The 22,231-nt window shown below is 40.3% G+C and overlaps 1 protein-coding gene across 2 annotated transcripts in view; it reads left to right on the top strand.

The window, feature by feature from the left end:
- Nucleotides 1-21,614, top strand: part of CFAP54 (cilia and flagella associated protein 54) — a 279,565-nt gene extending 257,951 nt beyond the window's left edge. For both annotated transcript variants that reach the window (XM_029955764.1, XM_029955763.1), the window contains 2 exons: nt 107-181; nt 21,385-21,614. In XM_029955764.1, coding sequence (XP_029811624.1) covers nt 107-181; nt 21,385-21,504 — 195 coding nt within the window. In that variant the 3' untranslated portion in view covers nt 21,505-21,614. The remainder of the gene's footprint in view (nt 1-106; nt 182-21,384) is intronic.
- The last annotated feature ends 617 nt before the right edge of the window (nt 21,615-22,231 follow it).

The following is a 22,231-nucleotide window of genomic DNA, read 5'->3' as shown; positions in this document are numbered from 1 at the left end:
TAAGTGATCATGTAAGAAAAGACAAATGGAATAAATTGTTCATAACTAAACTATCTAGTAGTATACTAGTAAGTTAAACCTTACTATATTGTCTTCTTATTTCTAGAACATGATTATTGAATGTTGCTCTGAAATAATAAGTCTATTTTTGACTGATAGAGATACAACACCATTGTCTAAGGTATGTATCTTTTGTAAAAATCTATCTGATTCTTTCGCAAGTATTATTGTTGCTATGGAAACAGAAAGACAGAAAACAGCTATCATGAAAGTATCAAGGGCCTAACCCTCCTTAATTAATGTGAAAAAGTGATAAACATGAGTATATAATAGCATGTTATTTTGGTTAAAAATATTCTTTGTTAAAAAATCAAGTACAGAGAATTATGAAGAGGATAATTTTAAAATAATTTCAAATGTACTATTCAGAGACTAACCAACTATGGGCATCCTGGAGAATATCTCAAGTATTTTCCATGTATAGAGAAACTTTAGAGTTTTTACATCAATGGGATTGTACTGTACATGCATTTGTAGCTTTTTTTTTTTCATTTAACAATAATGTTATGGAGATATTTTTATGTGAAGAGTCTACTTTGTCATGTTTAGCGCCTGCATAATAGTTTCTGCTGTGTATTTGTTGTCAGGCTCTATCCAACTAGATTTCTATTCATGGATCTTGAGGTTGATGGATTCTAGCATATGCATATTTCACCCTTCTGTATTATCTCCTCAGAGTTACTTCTTTAGGAGTAAGATTTTGGAGTAAAAAAGTGTATATACACTTTTTTGTTATAGTAAGATATAGATAGTATAAAATTTACACTTCTAACCATTTCTAAGTATACCCTTCAGTGGCATTAAGTACATTCATAGTGCTATGTGGCCATTTCTACCATCCAGCTCCAGAAGTATTCATTGCAGACACATTGTACCCATTAAATTATAACTCCCCATTCTCTCTCCCCCCAGCTCCTGATAATCTCTATTCTACTTTCTACTTCTAGTCTACTATTTACCTACTCTAGGTACCTGACATAAATGGAATCATACAATATTGCTCCTTTGTGACTGGCTTATTCGTTTTAGCTGTGTTTTCAAAGTTCATCCTTGTTGTCGCATGTATCAGTATTTCACCCCTTTTTAAGGCTGAATAATGTTCCATTTTGTGGGTTTGCCACATTTGTTTATCCATTGTTTTGTGGATGGATGGTCATATGAGTTGTTTCTATCTTTTGGCTGCTATAAATTATGCTGCTATAAACATGGGCGTGTAAGTTTCTGTCTGAGCCCCTGCTTCCGGTTCTTCTAGACATATACTCTCTCCCATCAGCAGTAGTTGAGGGGGCCAGTTTACCACACATTCATCAATACATGCTCTCTTCCTCCTTCTACTCCTCTTTCTTCCCCTTTCCCTTCTTCTCCCTCTCTTGCTCGCCTTCCTCCTTCTCTTTTTCTAACCATTCTAGGTATGATAAGTGAAAAGAAAAAGACATTTTCAATTATTTTATACTTATCAACAATATGGTCAAATGTAATTTATATATTTGTTGACATTCAGTGCTTCTCCTTTTGTGAAATAGTACTCATTAATTTAGTCAATCAAAAAATATTTAGAGTAAACTATGTGTCAGAAACCCCATTCTAGGTCCTGGAGAGCCAGCTGTGAATAAGCAGCAGGGCCCTCAGTCTCTTGGAGCTGCCATTTTTGTGGAGGGAAAGAGTAAATGATAGTAATAAATCAATAACTAGGGTAATTTCAGATTTGTTAAGTGTTATGAAAGAAAGAAAGAGTGATATGTTAGAGTAGGGTCAGCAAACTACAGCCTGTGAGCTATAGCTGCCCACTGACTGTTTTGTAAATAAAGTTTTATTGGAACACAGCATGCTCATTTATTTATGATGTACAGCTGCTATGAGCTACAGCAGCAGAGTTGGGTGGTTTTGACAGAGACCATATGGCACACAAAGCCTGAATTATTTATTTTCTGGCCCATTACAGAAAAAGAAATTTGCTAACCCCTGTGATAGAAAGTAACCAGGAATGGGTGACAGGTTAGGTAAGGTTGTCTAGGAAGACCTCTCTTAGAAGATGACATTTGAAGTAAGACCTGAAATATTACACTGTGCTCCTCCCACAAGATCATTAGCTTCTTGGAGCAGGAACAGTAGTATCTTAATTTTTGAATACTTATAGTGCCTAGTACAGTGTATTGCTTGGTCACTCTTTCTTGAGTTGAATTAGATTCCCCTATTTTAAGTATCTGAAATTTAACATTTGCCTTAATTTATATTTCATTTGGCCATTAATGTCCTTTTTCCCATTTTTAAAATGGGAATGTAATTTTGTATTACAGAAATACATAGATTTGCCATGGGAGAAATTGTAATAAAAAAGGTTTCATCTAATTTTGTACAAACTGTGATTGAAAACAGGTCACAGAAAAAGGAGCTGTTCTTTAAGACACATTTATAGCATTAATGGGCCTTGGCATCTGACAGACCTGGGTTGGAATCCTAGCCTTGAGTGTTGTTAGTTGTGTGACCCTAGACAAGATATTTAACCTCTCTAAGCCTCAGTGTTCTCATACTTGAAGTGGGGGGTAATAATTCCAACTCTTAGCAGCCATGAGGACTAAAGGAAATCATACATGTTAAGTATCTGGAATAGAGCCTCACAGAAATAAGTGCTTAGTAATTATTAGCTATTTAGGTATCATCATCACTTTCATCCTTACCATAGTTTTGCTTTCCATGTGTGAATTTTTCATCCCTGAGTCAACTAATTTCAAACAGATGTTTAGGATGGAAATTTGTCTTGAAATATTGATAGAAAGGGAGAGGAACAGTGTTAAAGATAGAGAAAGATAGGGCACCTGGCTGGCTTAGTCAGTGGAGCGTGTGCCTCTTGATCTCGGGGAGGTGAGTTTGAGATCCACATTCGATGAAGAGATTACATAAGAAAAATCTTTAAAAGAGAAAGAGACAGAGGCAGAGAGAGACAGAGACAGAGAACCAGGAACCATTTTCTTTGTCTGGGAGTAAATCACTGTTGAATCCTAGAGGCATTAGGTCAGAGTACAGGATCCTGACTTGAGATCCCTGGGTCCACTAGTCCAAAGGGGCCCCCAGGTGAACCCATTCTAATACCTCCACTGACAGCGAGCCTTACCTCGTAGTGCTCAGGGAGGTGGGGCATGGGAATGCCCGAGGCTTATTCCTGAAACCAAATTGCTAGACAGACAAAATTACATGCCTTAGTGAAGCTATTTTTGTCACTGAAATGAGATCTTGCTGTGCAGTTTGGTTCCTTACTGAACACACCTATTACAATTGCCTTCGCTTGTACTGCGTCTTCCCAATTAAAACGAATATTGCCACACAGCCTGTGACAGAAACACTGAGAATAGCAAGAAGATGGATGGAGAAAGGAAACGAGTGCTCCACGCCAACCTTCTCAGTGAGTTATCACAGGATATAAATGACCATTAGGTTTCGTTTCTGGTGTGCCAACAACAAAGCAATCCTTCCCTTGCCTACATAGATTCAAATTATTGCAGTTTCCAAGTTGTCAGGTAAGACTCAGACATGATGCTAAAAGTATGCTCTCTGTTCTTGCTGTGACTGACCAAGGGGAGGACTAAGTCATTATATACAACCGTCTGCTCATCAGTAACTATTGAGTTCCAACTGCCCACAGAGCATTGGTGTTGATACGTCTGATGCGGCCAAAGCAGTGTTGGTTAAAGTTCCTGCATTTGGCTAAATCAAGTATATTCTGATTGGTTCACATGATACAAATAAATTTACTATGTGTGTGTGTGTGTGTGTGTGTGTGTGTGTGTGTACAGAGCTGACCAGAGTCATGCAGAATCACTATGGAAGGAAATTCTTAGGAGCAGCTCCTGGTTTGAAGATGGAAAAGGTAATCATAAGCCAAGAGATAAGACACATTGTATGAGAAGGTTGCAAACTAGTTTTTCTTGGCTGCACGAATTTGGTAGGATTTCCTTTAGTTCAGGATTCCTACCTGGACCTAGCATAGTGCTTGACAGATAACAATGATAATTATCAAAATGCAAACGCTACTACTAGCAATAATTTTTATCAAGCACATGGCATGTACAGCCACTGTTTGGTGTTTTACATACAGCATGTCATCGACTATTACAAGAACTCTATGAAGTTGGTTCCTATTATTATCCCCGCATTAGAAATAAAGACATTAAACAGCATGTTCAGGATTTTTGTACCTTGTAAGTGGAAGAGGCAGGAGTCAAATACAGTTCTGCTTAAATCCAAGAACTGCATGTTTTGCCAAAATACACCCAGCGAATGTTTCGTTAGAATGGGGAGCGGATGCTACAGGGAATTGAGGAGTGAGATGTGAGAGAGTGAAAGTTGCCCCTGTGGATGAATCTCCAGGAGAGTTTGGGTGAGAAGTCTGGAGGAGACAGGCTGCAATAAGGGGAAAGAGCTCTCGGGTGGAGGCTGCCTTTCTTGAAGAGAAAAGGACAAATGATGGAGGCAGGACCTTTGGGGAGAGGGTGGGAACAGAAAGATGTTGACAGTACAAGCCAGAGAACTGACTGGGAACAGAGGAAAGACTCCTCCTTCTCTAGGTCTTGGGGTGGCAAATTAAGGTGAGTGTCTAAGAAAAGGGTGGGAAAAGCTAGGGCAGTTCACAATCCAAGATTTTCACACTCACCATGAAGTGGAGGCAAGTTTACCTCTTGTAGGGTGGGCAGGAGGGCTGAGGGTGTGGTCTCCAAGGGAAAGATGAAGGTCTTGAGCATTCACAGTCATTGGGTGTGATGAGCAAGGAAGCTGCCCAAGGACAAGAAAGAGGATTAAAGACCACACTGAGCTTTAGAAGTCATACATGTGTTAGGGAACCAGGCATCTTTGTGGGTTTTTTCTAACCCCTCTTGCCTTCCTGGACATGGAGTGGAAAATGCCAACAGAGGTCACTGCAAGAGGAGAGTGCTAGCAAGGCAGCTGACCCCATGCCAGAGGCTTGGTGGATTGCAGCAGCCATGAATTTACCTCATAATAGATCCCCAAACTCCTCCCTTCTTCTCTGAGAAAGCACCAGGATGACCTGATGTCTGCCACTGTTTCTCAAGCCCCAGCTGCACATAAAATAGTTTAATTATTCAATATGTTTCCTTAAAAATAACTTGAATTTTAATGTAAAAAAATCCTTAATGACAGTTAAGTTCTAATGACTTCCACTGCATTAAGTATATCATGTGCCTTCCTTTTTGTATGATTGAGTTAAGTGTAAGCACAATCTCTTATTTCTGAATCTTAAAATGATCATTTGTTAATGTTTATGTTTATATATTGACATCAACCACATGCTGGTCACTAAAATGATTATTATCTTTAAGCAGGTTTGGGTGGAAGTAGAGAGAGGGTATAAGGAGACACAGTGTCAGATATATTAGCCAATCTTAGTTTAGTCATCAGCATCTTTCATTTTGTGTTTGATGGTATTGATTCTATCATGTGACCACCTGGACATTATGATCCCTTGTGATCTCATGGCCCTGACTGTCTGCTGGAGGATCATTCCACAACACTAGCTAGCATCTTAGCTTTTTCTGGGTTATCATGTAAAAATGGAAAATAACACATGTAATCTGTTAACCTAACTCAGACTGCCTTCTTGTTATCACTGTCTCTCAAGCCCATGGTTTAGATCTCTGTACTTAGATTTTACCAAAAAAAGTTCTAATGATGTGCTTCCATATTCATCTCCCCTATTAGAGCAGACTGGGTCTTAGTTAATAAGATTGGATCTTATTACATTTTTATTCTCACTGCCTTGCCCAACGCTGGCTCACAGGAAGGTGTTCAATAAATGCTTGTTATATCAATGAATGCTCTTGATACACATCTTCTAGAGATCTCCCTGGGTTGCAATCTGGACATTATCAGTGACTTTGAGCTCATCAACTTCATGCATTTGAATAGTAAACATTTGTCAAGTGTTTTTCTGTGCCAGCCTTTGGGCTAGACATTGGGATACAGAAGTAAAAACCAAGGTCCCTGTCTTCAGCTTAGCGGGGAAAACAGACAAATACAGAAGTAATTACAGTACAGGGCAAAACAGAGGCCTGGGGGCCAGGCACCCCTCCTCAGTAATAATATAAGTTAATATTCTGGTATTAACCTGGCATAATTCTGAAGGTGAGAAATTCCTTGTGGTATCTTTTAAGAAGAGTTCAATAGTTCCCAATAAGAAATCAAGTTAATAGAAGCTCCTGTGGCCCATGGTTAGGAGTTTTAATTACTTTGGAAAATGATCAGAAGGCAGCAGAGAATCGTTAGGTAGATATAAACATGATCAAGGGTGCCTGTGAAAACCTTTTCCTCTGACTAGGAAGACCTTTGAAAGAAGAGACAGTAAACCCAAGTTCTAGTTTTGGCAGCAGGCTCAGTGGTAAGGGCATGATTTATGGCTTTGTTCATGGGGATGGAAGGAACAGAACAAATCCCCAAATCCCTGGATACAAAAACAAAGACAGAAGTTAACAACAACAACAACAAAAAAAGGCAGCGCAGTTACAAGCCGCCTCCGTGCTGGCCCCACTGGAGCAATCAGAAGTGAGAAAGACCGAGCCCTTGCCCTGAAGAGGCTGACAGACTAGAAAGGAGGAATAAGGCGAATGCTTAATGAAGAAGAGGGTTGTGGTTTTAAAATGCATGGCTGTTTTTTGTACAAGGGCGGGCGGGGATTGAGGGGCATGGAGGGGAAGAGGAAACAGAGCTTAAAAGACCTGCCCAAAGTCACCACAGCTGGTCACTGTCCCAGCCAAGACTGGCAGACTCCAGAGCCTGTGACCGAACCATTATCCCGACACCAAAGCCTGCAGTGTCCCACTTTTTCAGTCTGAACGCTCTTGGCCACGGAGAGGGAGGGGCTGGATTGAGGGCGAGTTAGAGGCAGCATTTGGGAAGCGGTGCGTGTGGTGGTTAGTGCACAGGCTTGTGAGCCCAACGGCCTGGCTCCAAATCCCAGCCCAGCTCTGATGGTTGCTACTTGTGTAAACTTCAGCAGGTGGTTTAACCTCAAGGGTTCAGTTTCCCTATTTGTAAAATGAGCATAAAAATAGTACTTACCTGAGAGATTTGTTGTGTGGATCCAATGAATGAATCCATGTAAACTCTTAGTGCCTGGCCCCGTCCGAAGCAAAACGTTATTATCATCATCTAAGAGCTATCTGCGTTCACTTGGAGCTAGACTCCTGTACGCCGAGGAGCAGCTACTGTAGAACAACATGCCCGAGATAAAGCCTCTGAGCACCTCCCCAAAGAGAGGCTGCGATACTTCCAGTGCTAGGAACGGGCCACGTGTAACCACGTATATTTCCCATTTTCATCTGTTCCAGTTACTATTGTTACACAACAAAGCACCCCAAACTTGGTGGCATAAAATGACTACCATTTCACTAAAAGGCCCGTCACGTATTTGGGAAGGACCTAGCGGGACAACTGGTCTCCACGCTCCGTGATATCTGGGGCATTCGCTGGTAGACCTGAAGGTTGAGGATGATTCAGTTTCTGAGGGCTTGGATCCCTGAAGGGTCAAAGGCGAGTTTGGTTTGGTGCTTGATGCTGGCGGTTGGCTAGAGGCTGGGAAGGCAGATTTGGCTGTGGGCCAGCACATGACACGTGACCTCGGTGTGCCCGGTTGGGCCTCAGTGCAGCCTAGTGTCTGGGTTTCAAGGATGAGGCTTCCAAGAGAACCAGACAGAAGCTCTCCCACTGTTTATGCCCTAGCTTTTAAAGTTACATAATGGCTTTTCCCTGCTGGTCCCAAATCCACCCAGATCCAAGGTTGAACACAGATTCCACCTCCTGGTGGGAGGAGAGTCAACGTCAAATTATAAGAAGGGCATGTGGGTCGGGAGCTATTGTTGCAACCATTTTGGGAAAACGCAATCTGCCACAATATCCAGAAAAGCTCTCCCAATTCGTAGGCGTCTTCCTACTCCGAGGAGAGGCCGCTCCGGGCAGCTTGCTTAGGCAATTTTTAAAATTAGTCAGCAACTCTCCCCAAAGATGCTCGGTAACTGCCCTGAAGTTTCTGAGTGTGTTTATACCAAGAGGGTAGAAGATAAACCAGGAGAGTTCTCAAAGCAGCCTTTGAAGTGACCTAGGAGGTTTTTCTAGGTAGTAGGTGGGGCTGTTTGGTCCCAATTCATGTGAGACAGTCTCTACTTCCCTTTTTTAGGCTGTTTAATCCTGGAGGGCGAGGCTAAGCTATTTAGTTTCCTCCTGCTAATTTTATTACATTACTATGTGCCTCTTGGTTTCTTTTTAGCAGAGCTTTCCAAATAGTGGCAATAATAATATTCTCATTAAACTGTCACAGCATTGGCTTTTAAGGTTTCACATAGTCTATGGTAGGTGTTTACTTAGTATGTAAAACTTAGTTTTACTAATATTATAACTTCTTTGGTTAAGTTGAGAGGTGCAGATTTTCATTTCTTTTCTTCTTCTTCTTCTTTCTTCTCCTTCTTCTTTTTGTACCCGCCAAAAGCTGTCTGAATAGATTTTTATGGGCATCTAGAATTACATCTTTCTTCTGTGAAAACATTATCATTCTGTCCTCAAGTGAAGAGTCTCCTTTGTGTTTAAGTTCATGAGACATCCACTTAATATTCTTATATTCTTTTGAAGACAATGCCGGATGACATCAGTTCCACACTGCTTTTAAAACACAGCCCTGACTTTGATTCCATCCTCTCACTGTTCACTTCTAGCTGTCAAATTTGGCTAAGGGAAAAAGAAAGCCCTTAAGAAAAGGCCAGGCTATTAATGTGCTCTTCAAAATGCTAAGAAAAGGCTAAGCTGTTTATAGCATTTTCAAAATGCTCATCTCTCAGAGATTTGCCAGCAATAGTGTCAAGGTGAAATACACTCTCGCTCATCACAGAACCAAGAGCTTTTGTGCTATCTGTGCTCAGAGTGCTGGGCCTACTCTTGTTAGACGTGCAATTTGCTGGTATAATGATACTTGGATATAATTTAAACCAGAATATAATCACGAACCTGATATTGTGTACTTACCACCTAAGTAGCAAGAAGCATGTGGACTGCTGGATCAAGCAAGCCTGGCTTCATTCAGGATCGAAGAGCAGTTCAGAACCAAGGAGACAGCTTCCTGAAGTTTCTTTACTCTGGAGAGCTTCGGAGGAGGGGAATGCGGGGGTCTCCTTAGCAAATCTGTTTATTGCTTTCCAATTTGGTGAAAACTGAGTTAAACATTTAATTTCACTTAAATTCATTCATTTTGCCAAATGGTTTTGTCTGGATTAACAAACTGTGCCCTTAACAATGCAATTATCTTTTCATGTTAGGAGGATTTTGACTTTTGCCTCATACAGCTGAGTCAATCGGCAAGATTCAGAAATTGTTTGCACAAATGTACTTTATATTAAAATAAACCCACAAAGAAGGAACAGGTGTAAATGTACCCATTTTCCCTGTTGATACTTTGGACACTAGCCATAGGAGACTTTTGCTCGCATTCTGCCTGCACCTCAGGCGCTAATGCCCTTCCGTTCTCAGCCACCGGCGGGAACGCGGAACGGTGGGAAGAGCGCCCCCTTGTGGACAGGTCATCAGTCCTTAAAGACTTCAGGTCTATAGAGTCAGCGGAAGGTCTCAGAAGCAGGGTATCTTAGTGAATAAAACCATGATTTAATCCTTGGTTTCACCATCTAGTGATTGTATGACTGTGAGCAAGTTACTTTACATCTCTGTGCTTCAGTTTCTTGTCCGTACATTCTCCTCACAGAGAATTACGTTAGAAAAAAAACACGACGCATTTCGTATAGTGTCGGTGTAATGCCATTGGTAAGCATTCAATACACGGTGGTCTTCTTTATCTTTTCCAGCCTTAACTAATGTGAAATGAGGCTTGGTTTACTTGACCATTAGAAACTTCCTTCATTAGTGGCCTTTGGCCTACTTAAATATTTGCTAATTTTCGAAAGAGTAATTGGGCATTTAATAAGTGTATTATTAACATTATTTTCCCATCCTTTTTTAATTAAACTTTTTGTTTTGAGATAATTATAGATTCACTTGCAATTATAAGAAATAATATAGAGATCCTGTGTAGCCTTTAGCCAGCTTTTTCCCAGTGGTAACATCTTGCAAATCTGTAGTGCAATATCACCACCAGGATGCTGACATTAATATCAGGATACAGGACAATTTTGTCACCGAAAGGTCCCCTCTTGTTGTCCTTTTATAGATACCTCACTTCCTACGCCCCACCACTATCCCTCATTTCTGACAATTACTAATCTGGTCTCCATTTCTATAATCTTGTCATTTTAAGAATATTATATAAAAGGAACCATGCAGTATGTAACCTCTGGGGGGGGGGTGTCATTTTTTCACTCAGTATAATCCTCCAGAGAGCTATTAAACTCTCCTTTTGATGAACATTTTATTTTAGCCACAGAATCATCATTAGTCCACAGTGCCTGATGCAGTACCCGGCACACAGCACACAACAAACATTCAGGGAAGCTCAGTAGTGGATTTTCACTCCACCTTCTTACACCCTTTCCCCTCCTCCTATCTGGCCTTTTCCTCTTTTCTTGCCCCTTTCTTCTAAGCATTCTCTTATTAATATTGACAGACAAAGGCTAAATATTCAAGTTAGACATTTTTTAAGAGAGTTCAGTGAAATGATTGATGTGAAATTCCTTCATAAATTGCAAACTCTATTAGACTTTCTATCAGAAATGGCTGGTCAGTGTTGGCCACAGTGTAAGAGTGGTTTGCAGCGGTTTGCTGTATGTGCTGATATGTATACGGAAGTCAGCATGAGCAGTTTTTCTTTCCACATCGTGCACAAGAGGTCTGCCCTCCGGTTTGCTACCACCAGTGGAAGCTACTAACTGACAAAGCCTGCCATGTTTTGGTTCTAAGCATCAAAGTCCCATAAACAAAATTCATACTTCATGTTCTTTATTAAGCCTTTGTTTCAAAAAAAGAGCCTCCTGTTTCTAGTTGCCAGACTGTAAGCCCAGTGATCTCCTTCATAAAAAAAGCATCAAGAAGTGCTAAGTATTGTTCAGACTCTGGGGTTTTCACTTCTGTATCCCAGGTCAGAAGCCCACAGGCAGACTGGACACTGCCCCTCAGGAGGGAGCCCAGCTTCAGTGTGCCCAGCTACAGCATTTCTTTGCCGCTGAGATTCAAAGTCCTGGCCTTTAAGTGGAGTTAAACCTTCCCTGTATATACTATAAGGGAAGAACAAACTTGCCAGAGCATGGGTGTTTTAGACAGGATGGGGGAGGTTATGCTGTGCTGACAAATAAACCCCAAATCTCAGTGGCAATAAAGGTTCATTTCTTTTTCATGCAAAGTTCAGTGAGGCCTGGGTGACTCTTCTTCTACTTGTAGCTCTGCTTCTGGACGGCATGGCCTCCAGCATTAAATAGTGTGGTCCTTCACCTCGGTTGGCCCGGGATGGTCATAAAGTATACCTGCTGATTTGGAATAATGCTTAAGAAACTTTCCTTTTATATCCTTTTACTCCCCTTTTATTTCCTTTTTCCTTTTATTCCTTATTTATGTCCCAGTTTAGACAATAAATTAGGGTGACCATTTCCAAGAGCCAGTATGGAATGGCTATCATAATTTCTATTTATAACATATTGACTTCAACCTGATGGGATGTGGAGAATTGTAGAGACACCAGTATGTATTATAGTGAACACTGATAACTTTGGGGACAATAGACATTTTACAGGAATGCCATGAATTTTGATTGATTGATTTATTATTTTAATTCCAGTATAGATAATATGCAGTGTTATTTTAGTTTCAGGTGTACAGTATAGTGATTCAACAGTTCTATACATTACTCAGTGCTCATCACAAGTGTATTCTTAATACCCTATTTCACGCATCCCCACCCTCCCTCTCCTCCGTAACCATCCGTTTGTTCTCTATGGTTAAGAGTCTGTTTTTTGGTTTGCCTCTCTCTCTCTTTCTCTTTTTTCCTTTGTTCATTTGCTTTGTTTCTTAAATGCCACATACAAGTAAAATCATATGATATTTGTCTTTCTCTGACTGACTTATTTCACTTGGTATTTATACTCTCTAGCTTCAACCACGTTGTCGCAATGATGCTATGAATTTTTAAATAGAAAGAATTCAGTAACTCCAGTGACCCAAACTTTGTTGAGCAGATATGATATAAATAGGATGTTCTTATGAGTGAAACCATATTATTTAATTACCCATGTGGTAGGCAGAATCATGGACCCACAAAGATATCCACCTTCTAATCCCCAGAACCTTTTACCTTGGAAGACAAAAAGGGCTTTGCAGACACACATGTTCTGAAGTTCAGCATTTGACTTTAGGTTTCTGTTTCTGGATGCTATGATTATCCTTATATTACACATGGTAAATTTAAGCGACTTGCCCCAGCTACCTCAGCGAGTTCGTGTCAGAAGACCCATGTCCAGGCAAATTGACTCCTCTGAACACATTCCTAACCACTCTGCTGCACTGCCTGTCCCCTGCTGCCCAGACTGGACTCTGAGGTCCCTCCTGGCACGACACATGTGTTAACCATGGAATGCCCCTGTCCCTGCAGCCTCTGCTCCCAGTCCCAGCTGACTTCAATCTCCTGCTCCTCCCGTGGCTCCATGGCATTCTGGACCCTTTCCCAGCTTTGACTTTTAGAAATTTTATGGAAGCTCCTAAGGGTTCCATGGGAAATTTTCCAAGTAAATTAAGCTTAGGTGAAATTATTGAAGTTCTTCATATTTAAGTTTATGGATAGATATTGAGGGAAGAAATTATTTCTGAATCTTCCTCCTACTCTTTGTTTTCTGATTCTTCTCCTCATACTCCAGAAGGGACTCTGTTCCTCAGGGTAATCAAATAACATGATTAATAGGAGTTTTACTGAAAATGCATTAAGCTTGTTCTACCATGACCCAGAAAAGCAAGCAGCATCTGGAAGTCTGGTATAAAAATTCTTACTTAGTTATTACTTTAAATCTCCCTTTGGCTTATATTACTTATATACTAGTATAGTTTTTTGCCACATTGCCAGTTGCTTAATGGTTCCATAGTTAACCATTGAATTAAATATTTGTGCCTCTCATGCTCCTTCACCAAGGCCCTGAGATCTCCCTTCAGGACTGAAGAACTTTTTTTCCAAGCTCTGGGAAATGTGCTGACAGCCCTGAGTTCTCAACCCTCTCCAGGAACTGCCATGGGGAAAAAGAGATGGCCTCCTTCTGGGGTGGGGGAGAAGTCTGGTTGATATGGGGTACAAAGACCTGACCCCCCCCCCCCCCACAATTCAGAGCATCTCTGAAGGGTCATCCCAGCTTCAAAGCTCCCTCCGATGGTGTTGACTGAGCCCTTTGTTGTGACTGCTTTTCACTCTCTGCTAATCCTGCTTTCTTTCCATACCCTATGGGTGTTGATCCCAAGAGTATTCCCTAATAAGCTTCCTGAAAGCCAAGTTCCATCTCAGAATCTTTTTTCCAGGAACTGAAACCTCAGCAATGAGTTAAAAAAAAAAAAAGAAAGAAATCTCTGACTGGTGATGAATACATGAGTGCTCAAGTAATCTTTATTTATTGGAATAAGAAGAATTTCAAAGGAACTCGGAAGCATACTTTCTGGCTTAAAGTTTAATTTCTAACGTAGAAGTAAAGAGAAAACATCATACACATGTCACCCAATCATAATTAAAATGACATTCTACAATGTGACCCCATAGTTCAACCGCATTTTCTCTTGACCTCCATTTTAACACTTAATTTACAAATGAAATAAACTCCATAAACAAAGACTCTAGCCCATTTGCAATCCTCCATCAATGCTGTTTTTCTTTCTAGAAAAAGTATTTTTTATTCAGAGTAGAAAAACAAGGATCTGGTAAAGCTTTAAAACTATCTTCCCAAAATAAAGGCAGTGATGTAAAATGATATAATCATGTATAAGTACTAGCTTAGAATTTGTGCTCTTGCATCTCTACAGAGAACAAGAAATAAGCATTCAGTTTTATAACACATTGGACACAGGCATTTCTGTTAAATCCTCCATCCAAGACACTTCTCCTTTACCTCTTTCCCCAAACCCCTGATTATAAGCACTGAACCATTGGCCATGAACTTGCATCTAGCCTTTATGCCCCATGCTCTTCATTGTTGGTTGCATAACTCATCCTTCCTGTTCTGATTAGAGCTTTTGATATTTTAAAGAGGATTTGCCCTGTTTGAGACCCTTTATTAGTTCTTTATATGGTGAAAAATGCTTTCCTGGAGAGAGAGGGAGAAAGTAGCTGTTCTTTCTGCACAACAGGGTGTCACATTTCAAAGACTCTTTTCTCTGGGCCTTAGTCTCTTGAGCAGTTAGAATAAGCCTGGTATGTACAGCCTAAACTCCTACTTTTTTCTTAAGGATCTCTTTTGGCCTTACAGGATTGTTTCTTAAATAGTTCCCTGTAAAAGGCAAAGCACACACCCGTAATGGAGACATCACTGCCAGCTCTACCGCTGAGTGGTGCCTCAGAAGGGGTATGGAGAGCAGTAGCTGCCAAGGAGGAGGAGGGTGTAGGAGAAGGTCCCAAAGGCCCCCAGAGACACTCACTAGCTGAGCACTGCCCTAATTTGCAGAATACCAGGCATTAGGTGGTTTTTCCTGACACCAGCTAATTCCTCAATTCACTGACACCAACTGGGTGTCTAACCATTCGAGTCAGTTCCAACACCACTACCAGAGTTAGAGTGGACTCCACAGATTACAGGTTTAATCCAAGACTGCCCCCACTTCAGATGCCGGCTACTACCCTCAGATTCAGTAATTCGCTAGAATGAATCACAGAACTCAGGGAAGTGCTTCACTTACAATTACCAGTTTATTATAAAGGATGCAACTGAGGAACCGTCCCACACAAGACATGTATAGGGCAAGATCAAGGTGGGGTACAGGGCAGAGCTTCGATGCCTTCTCTGCGTGTTCCTCTCTCCCAGCACATCAACGTGTTCACCAACCAAGAATTCTTTGAGGGGCGCCTGAGTGGCTCAGTTGGTTGAGTTCGACTTCGGCTCAGGTCATGATCTCACGGGTTCTTGGTTTCGAGCCCCGTGTCGGGCTCTGTGCTGATAACTAGCTCAGAGCCTGGAGCCTGTCTTCAGATTCTGTGTCCCCCCACTCCCTCTGACCCTTCCCTGTTCACTCTGTCTCTCAAAATAAATAAAAAAATAAATAAGAAGTTCCTTGAAACCTGTCCTTACTGGGTTTCTATGAAGGTTTTCATTACATGGACTCAATTGATTAAGTGGTTGGCCTTTGTGATCAAACTCAGTCTCCAGCCCTCCTCCTTTCCTCAGAGGTCAGGGCCTGGGCTGAAAGTTCCATCCTTCAGTCACACAGTTGGTTTTCCAGGTGACCATCCCCTGAAGCTATCAGGCCCCTGTCCCCACAGTCATCTTATTAGCATATGAAGAAAAATTCCCAAGGATCTTAGGAGCTTTATGTCAGGAACCTGGGACAAAGGCCAATTACTTATTTCTTTTTATACCACAGCTGTAAACTATGAACAAAACCTAAAATTGGTTTTTAAACATACACTCAATGGATGTAGTCCCCCCTCAATATATCTTCCCTTATCGAGGCATTCTTTATGTATTCCAACAGAGAGGCCTTTGTTCAAAGCATCTTTGGCATCTTCTTAGGTATGAGAAAAGCCGGGCCCTTTAGTGTTGCCGAACAATTTTTGAACTGACTAAACATTTGGTTTCCTGTGCATGTAGGACAACGTGTCTGAGCAAAAATTGTCCTTTATTAAAAGGTGACCTCTGTTCAAGAGCTCAAGGAAATGCCATGCATGGCGAGGCTCAGTGGTGGGGTAGTGACAGTGATGACAGCGTGGTGATGATCAAGGTTTATGAAGAATCGATCCTATTCGTAGACAGTCTGACCTTTGAAACAATTCTCTGTACAAATGCCTTCTCTCCCAATCCCATCTTTAATTTCTAATTTCTTGTTCTCAGTAAGGTGTCTTTATAATAATGTTATTTCTTTAAAATTTAAGAAGATTTCTACCATCTTACGAAATGACCCTTTGATCTCATATTATGTTAAAAAAAAACCCTTTTTTCCTGTCATATTTAAAGTTTTATTATCCCAAAATTAGAGTGATGAAAAAGATAATCTTGTTCCCAGCAAAATGTGAAATGTCCTTGTTATGGGGTGCTTACGAAAAGACCACCAATGCCCAGTAGAAGCGAGGCATGATTTTATTTTATGACTGCATGCTTTATTTACTGCCAGGCCAAATCTGATCTCCCTGGTGTTAAGGAGCAGAGAATGGCCCGAACAAAGGGGACAGTGAGATTATGTGGACAGAACAAGTCATCATTGAGTTGACCAATTACAATCCATCGCATTCCATGGTAGCCAATTACATTGTAGTACACAAACACAATCTTTGGCGGGAACCCACCACTCCAAGGCTCTTTGTCCCTTTAAAATGACCAACCATAGTTATACATCTAAGATATTGCCTGATGGGGACGATTTCTCACCAGTTAACTCTGTCTTTGCCAGGTCTTAGTAGAAGGGGTGGGGTTGCGCTTAGCAAGCAGGCGGAAGTTATACCTTCTGATAACTTTAACAGGGAGCTACATAGGCTTTTATCTCAATGTTTTAGCCATTACCACACAGGTAGTCAGAACAGTGAACGGGGAGATACATTGAGGAAGCAATTTACAGAAGCTAAAAGAGCCGGTTAATGATTTTCCATTTTACTCAAGTTTGTTAACCTACAATAGTCCTGAGATCTGGCAGAGTTGCATTACAAACCCTCCTCACCTTAAGAGTTGGGTGCTACTTCTGTCAGATCAGGGAGGATAATGTCTGTTACTGCTGGTCATTCATGATACTGAGTCTTAAGGAAGACAGTATCGTATTATCCTTTACCTTAGAATGCGTTTTATTCCGTAGTCTGAAAAAAACCCAATAAATTACTAACTTCAAAGACTCAGGTGACCTATTGAGATAGACCTATAACATGGTACAGAAACCTATATGTGAGGATGCCGGCTGAAAACAGCATTTGTTTTTCTACCCGAAAGCTTTTAAACTTTTTTTTTGTTTTTCATGGCTGTGGCTCCCTGTGTTTTACAATTCTTGAAAGGAGGCAAAGTTAAATTCATCCATATCGCAAAACCTACAGTTTTTGATAACCTGCTTACCTCTTACAAGATTAGGCAAACGTTAATTGACTAGAGGGAATTTAGCTTTCTCCCATTTTCCTTGGACATTAACACTTAGAACCAATGAAAAGGCAACTGACACTGCGCTGAGAGAACTAAGAATTCTCAGTGTAGGTGCTCAATAAAAACTCACTGGATTGAGAAGAATCACTGATACTTGAAGATGCTATGTTTTTTCTGTCAATCAAGGAAAATTATTGGAACAAAAGAACAGAAGTAATAAACTCCTTCATTATGATAGAATCTAGTTTTTACACAGACACTTCTATAAAATACAGCATTGGCAAATAACCTTAACTCTCCAATGACTTTCACAAGGCACTGCCCCCCCCAAGACAAGCTCAAGTCCTGGCAGTGAACCCTTTCAGTGTTTCTCAATCTGATTAACTTTTTCCTTTCTTCGTATTATTTCAGACTTCCATCCTTTCTAGGCAGCCAGAACCATCATCATTTATAGAATACTGTTCCTTTAAACTTAACCTACTTGAACGAATTTTCAGTCTGCCTACCTGCCAAGCTGTTTCCTTCCTTTCTCTCTACAAAGCCTTTCTTAATCTAGGAAGAGGAACCGGATTCTGTGGTATCTTATCCAGGACAATTCAGACTCAAAGCTACTTACAAACGATATAAAAGACTCTTCCATGATTATATGATTGCTAATCCTGTCTCTGTTGAATGACAAGAAATTCAGCTATTTCACCAAAGCTTAACTTTACTTGAGAAATTCCCTATAGAAGCCCTGGTCCAGAGTGCCACAGAGGCCACGGGAGGAGCAGGAGACTGAAGTCAGGTGGGATTGGGAGCAGAGGCTTCAGGGAGCAGGGGCATTCCGTGGTTGGTACACAAGCCATGCCCGGAGGGACCTCAGGGGCCGGTCTGGGCAGCAAGGGACAGGCAGTGCCACAGAGTGGTTGGGAACATGTTTTGAGGAGCCAGTGTGTCTGGGTGTAGATCTTGACTCTGATACTAGCTGAAGGAGCTTGGGCAAGTCACTTAAAGTCTCTGAGCCTCACGGGTGTGTTCACATTATAGAGCATTACATGGACTCATTTTAACTGTCTCGGTATCAAGATTGAGTAGCTACAGGTCAAGAAACATGACAAAAAATACTTTATCTTTTAACTCTGTCATTTTATTTGGAATCCTGTAAATCCTAATTTGTAAAATCTTGAACTCTCCGGGGAAAAGATGTAACTCTGACTTTCTAAAGCACATTCAGATTCTCTTAATGTTTCTAGCATTGATGTATTTTGGCTGTGAGATAAATTTAGCATTTTCACTAAACTTTAAACTTTTAAAGTTTTCACAAAACTAATCACAGTAATAACTAAATCATAAAGTGCCTAGAAATAAATTTAACAAAAATAGTAGGGGATGTAAGTAAAGAAAAGAATGAATTTTAGTAGTAGACAGTTTTACAATGCCATTCATTAAATAAACCTTCCCCCTTTCCCTGAATTGAAAAGTCAATTAGGGGCGCCTGGGTGGCTCAATCAGTTAGGCATCCGGCTTCAGCTCAGGTCATGATCTGATCGAGCCCCATGTCGGGCTCTGTGCTGACAGCTAGCTCAGAGCCTGGAGCCTGTCTTCAGATTCTGTGTCTCCCTCTCTCTCTGACTCTCCCCTGCTCACACTGTCTCTCTCTGTCTCTCAAAAATAAATAAAAAACATTTAAAAAAAAATAAAAAATAAAGTGAGAGAAAAGTCAGTTAATCCTGTGTTTATGACATCCTATCATCGTTTCTAATTAAAACTGCATAGGGATTCACAGCCAGTGAAGTAAAGAAGAAAAAAGAAAGGAGTAAAGTATGAGAAAGGAAGGAATAAGTTCTTATTATTTATAGACATAGAAAATGCAAAATAGTCTTTGGATAAACTAGAATGAATAAGTGAATTTAATGAAGTAGGTATATGCATATGAATATACATATAACTTTTATTTCTGTATAGTAGAAAAAATAAATAAAAAATTTGAAAAGCTGTCATTTACAGTAGTATCGGAAAATTTACACAGAAATACAAAGGACATGGAATAGCCAAAAACATTTAAAAAAAAGAACAAAGCTAATGGAGCTATACTTCTAGGTGTCAAGTCTTATGAAAGAGCCGTAATAATAGTGTGAGATTAGAGTAAGTATAGCTATAGACTGATAGAGCAAAATATAGACCAGAAAGGGATCGACACATATGTGGTCCCATGGTTTATGTAAAAAATGACTTTGCAGTGCAGTAAGGAAAGAACAGTCTTTTCAACAAATAGAGCTGGGTCAATTTGGTATCTACGTTAATTGCCATAACCTATTTGGAAAAAAGTATGGCAAGAAATGTTAAAATTTGTGGCATGTGGGTGGCTCAGTTGGTTGAACATCCAACTCTCGGTTTCATCTAAGGTCATGATCCCAGGTTCATAAGCATGGAGCCTGCTTAAGATTTCTCTCTCTCCCCTTCTGTGCCTTTCCCCTGCTTGCATGCACTCTCTAAGAAAATAAAATTAAAAATATAAAAGAAATGTTAAAATGTAAAATATAAACACCCTTTGACTAAACCAAACCATCTTGGGGAGTCAGTAGTAAGTACAGAAATAAAAGCATGTGTATGCAGTGATGTATATGGATCGACAAGCATGTACAAAAAGCTAGAAACAACCTCTGTGGTGAGTGATTGAATAAATCAGGATCGGCTATCCCGTGCATTGTTATGGAGCCATTAAAAAGAATGTCTTCGACCTTGTTGGTAATGCGTAGCCTTTATTGTGTGTTCATTGTGTGCTAGGCACCGTTCTAAGTATTTACATGTATACATTCATTTCATCCTGTAATAGCAGTATGTTGTAATAACAATGACAATTACAATATTTTTTCTATTTCATGGATGAGGAAGTTAAAATTCAAACAGATCAAATATTTCACTCAAGCTCACATAGCTGGTATATGGAAAGGTCTGAATCTGAACCAAAACAGTCTTACTCCAGAATGCACACTCTTAAACCTTGCCGCCCTTAGTTGATGAAAGGATTCCTCTTACATATTGCTAAAAAAAGCAAAGAATGGAAATTTAGTTATCCCATTTCAAAAAAAGCAAAGGAAAGAAAAAAGGGAAAAGAAAAAAACCCACATGAATATACATTTATTTGTTAGAGGATTTTAAAAGTTGTGGAAAGATGCTTCTCAAACTAGTAATACTTATTACTTCAGGATTGAATTAGAAAGGCGGACATTATTAATTTTTTTCACTTCTTATTATTTTAAGTTATAGAAAAGTACTGGAATACTTCTGTCATATTTTAATCCAACAAAGTGAAGAAAAAAATAAAAGGCAGTCTCCACTTCTAGGTTCACTGAGTTTTCTTAAGAATAAAAGTTTCATTTAACAATTGAACAGGAAATTAATAAAACATGTCTTCTAATTTCTTACCAGCATTTAGGCCCAGAAGGATCTAATCTGTTATGGTCATTCTACATTGACATTTGCTCATTTATCTTCCAAAGTATCTAGATCTGCATAAAGTAGGTCCCCAGGAAACATTTTTTTCCTTCCTTCCTGTTTATTCGCTCCTTGCCTCTCTCTCAATGAAATAGCCAGTGCTGTGATCATAAAAGCAGCCTTATTTTCCATCTTTTGTTTTGTTCAGGTGTCTTTGGCTGCGCTGGTTCTCGGCATGGTTTCCTAGAGCCTTTTTCAGAGAGAGTAAGCTCCGAACGTAACTCGCTTCCCTGTGACAGGACTTAAGCTCAAAGTGAGACGGAGATTTGCCAACTGGACAACCAACCTGTTAATGCAGGAAAGCATTTCAGCACGAACAGGGCCAAAGTCCCACCTGTAGAATCATACACAGTGATTATAGAAATGCAAATAGTCCATATTTCTAGAAGGATCTGCTGTTTTATAGGCTAATCTATGAATCTTAATAGGATTTAAAATGATACGTGTGACATTTCAGCAGTGCAGAGATTGAAACTTTGCATTTTACCTTAGGCAAGAGTTAAATATCTTTCACATAAACTCATTATATGGCCTTGGTATTTGTGTGTTTGAGAACTTTGCTTCAGCCAACAGTTTGAAACCATGAATTTCATGAACACTTTTTGCTTCTTCTCAGGTCCCATTTGATATCTCGCTGCCGTCTGTCTTCAATCTTGAGAGACTTTTTGATCTTGCTAATGGTTGTGTCATATCGGGAGGAAGTCTTTTCAACTGGATGGTGTCCATTATTCCCTAAACATTCTCCACATGTTAAGCTTATAAAGGATTTAATTCTTGGTTTAAATACGGTTTGGGAACTGTCTTCTTACAACAAGCAAAATAAAATTATTTCTTACACAAGCTAAATTTCCTCCAAAATATTAGTTTTGGGTAATGTCTTAAATTGTATCTGAATTAAATGACAATGCTGTTGCCTATTAAAACAGTCTTACAGAACTAGTCATAAAAAATATGCTGTACAAGGTGAGGGGTGCCTGGGTGGTTCAGTTGGTTGAGGGTCCAACTTTGGCTCAGGTCATGATTTCAGGGTTTGTGGGTTCGAGCCCCGTGTTGGGGGCTGACAGTTGACCACTAGCCCAGAGCCTGGAGCCTGCTTCAGATTCTGTTTCTCCTTCTCTCTCTGACCCTCCCCTGTTCGTGTTCTCTCTGTCTCTCAAAAATAAGTTTAAAAGAAAAAGAAAATATGCTTGTACAAGGTGAAACTATTCCTATGTTCATATAGTTCACGTACAGGTTGTCTTTAGATATGTCCATAGAACAAGATTGGATTAAAACAGTGGTTCTCAACTGGGGGCAGTTTTGCCCCCAGGGGACATAAGACCATGTGTGAGGACATTTCTGATTGCTGTGACTGGGAGGAGGGTGCTCCTGGCCTCCAGTGGGTAGATGCTAGGGATGCTGCTACATGTCCTACAAAGCCCAGGAGGGCGCCCCAGGACCAGGGATCGTCGGGCCCAAAATGT

This window comes from Suricata suricatta, chromosome 10, assembly GCF_006229205.1.
Source record: "Suricata suricatta isolate VVHF042 chromosome 10, meerkat_22Aug2017_6uvM2_HiC, whole genome shotgun sequence".
NCBI classification, from domain to species: Eukaryota; Metazoa; Chordata; class Mammalia; order Carnivora; family Herpestidae; genus Suricata; species Suricata suricatta.
This window is presented reverse-complemented; position numbering and strand designations above follow the sequence as displayed.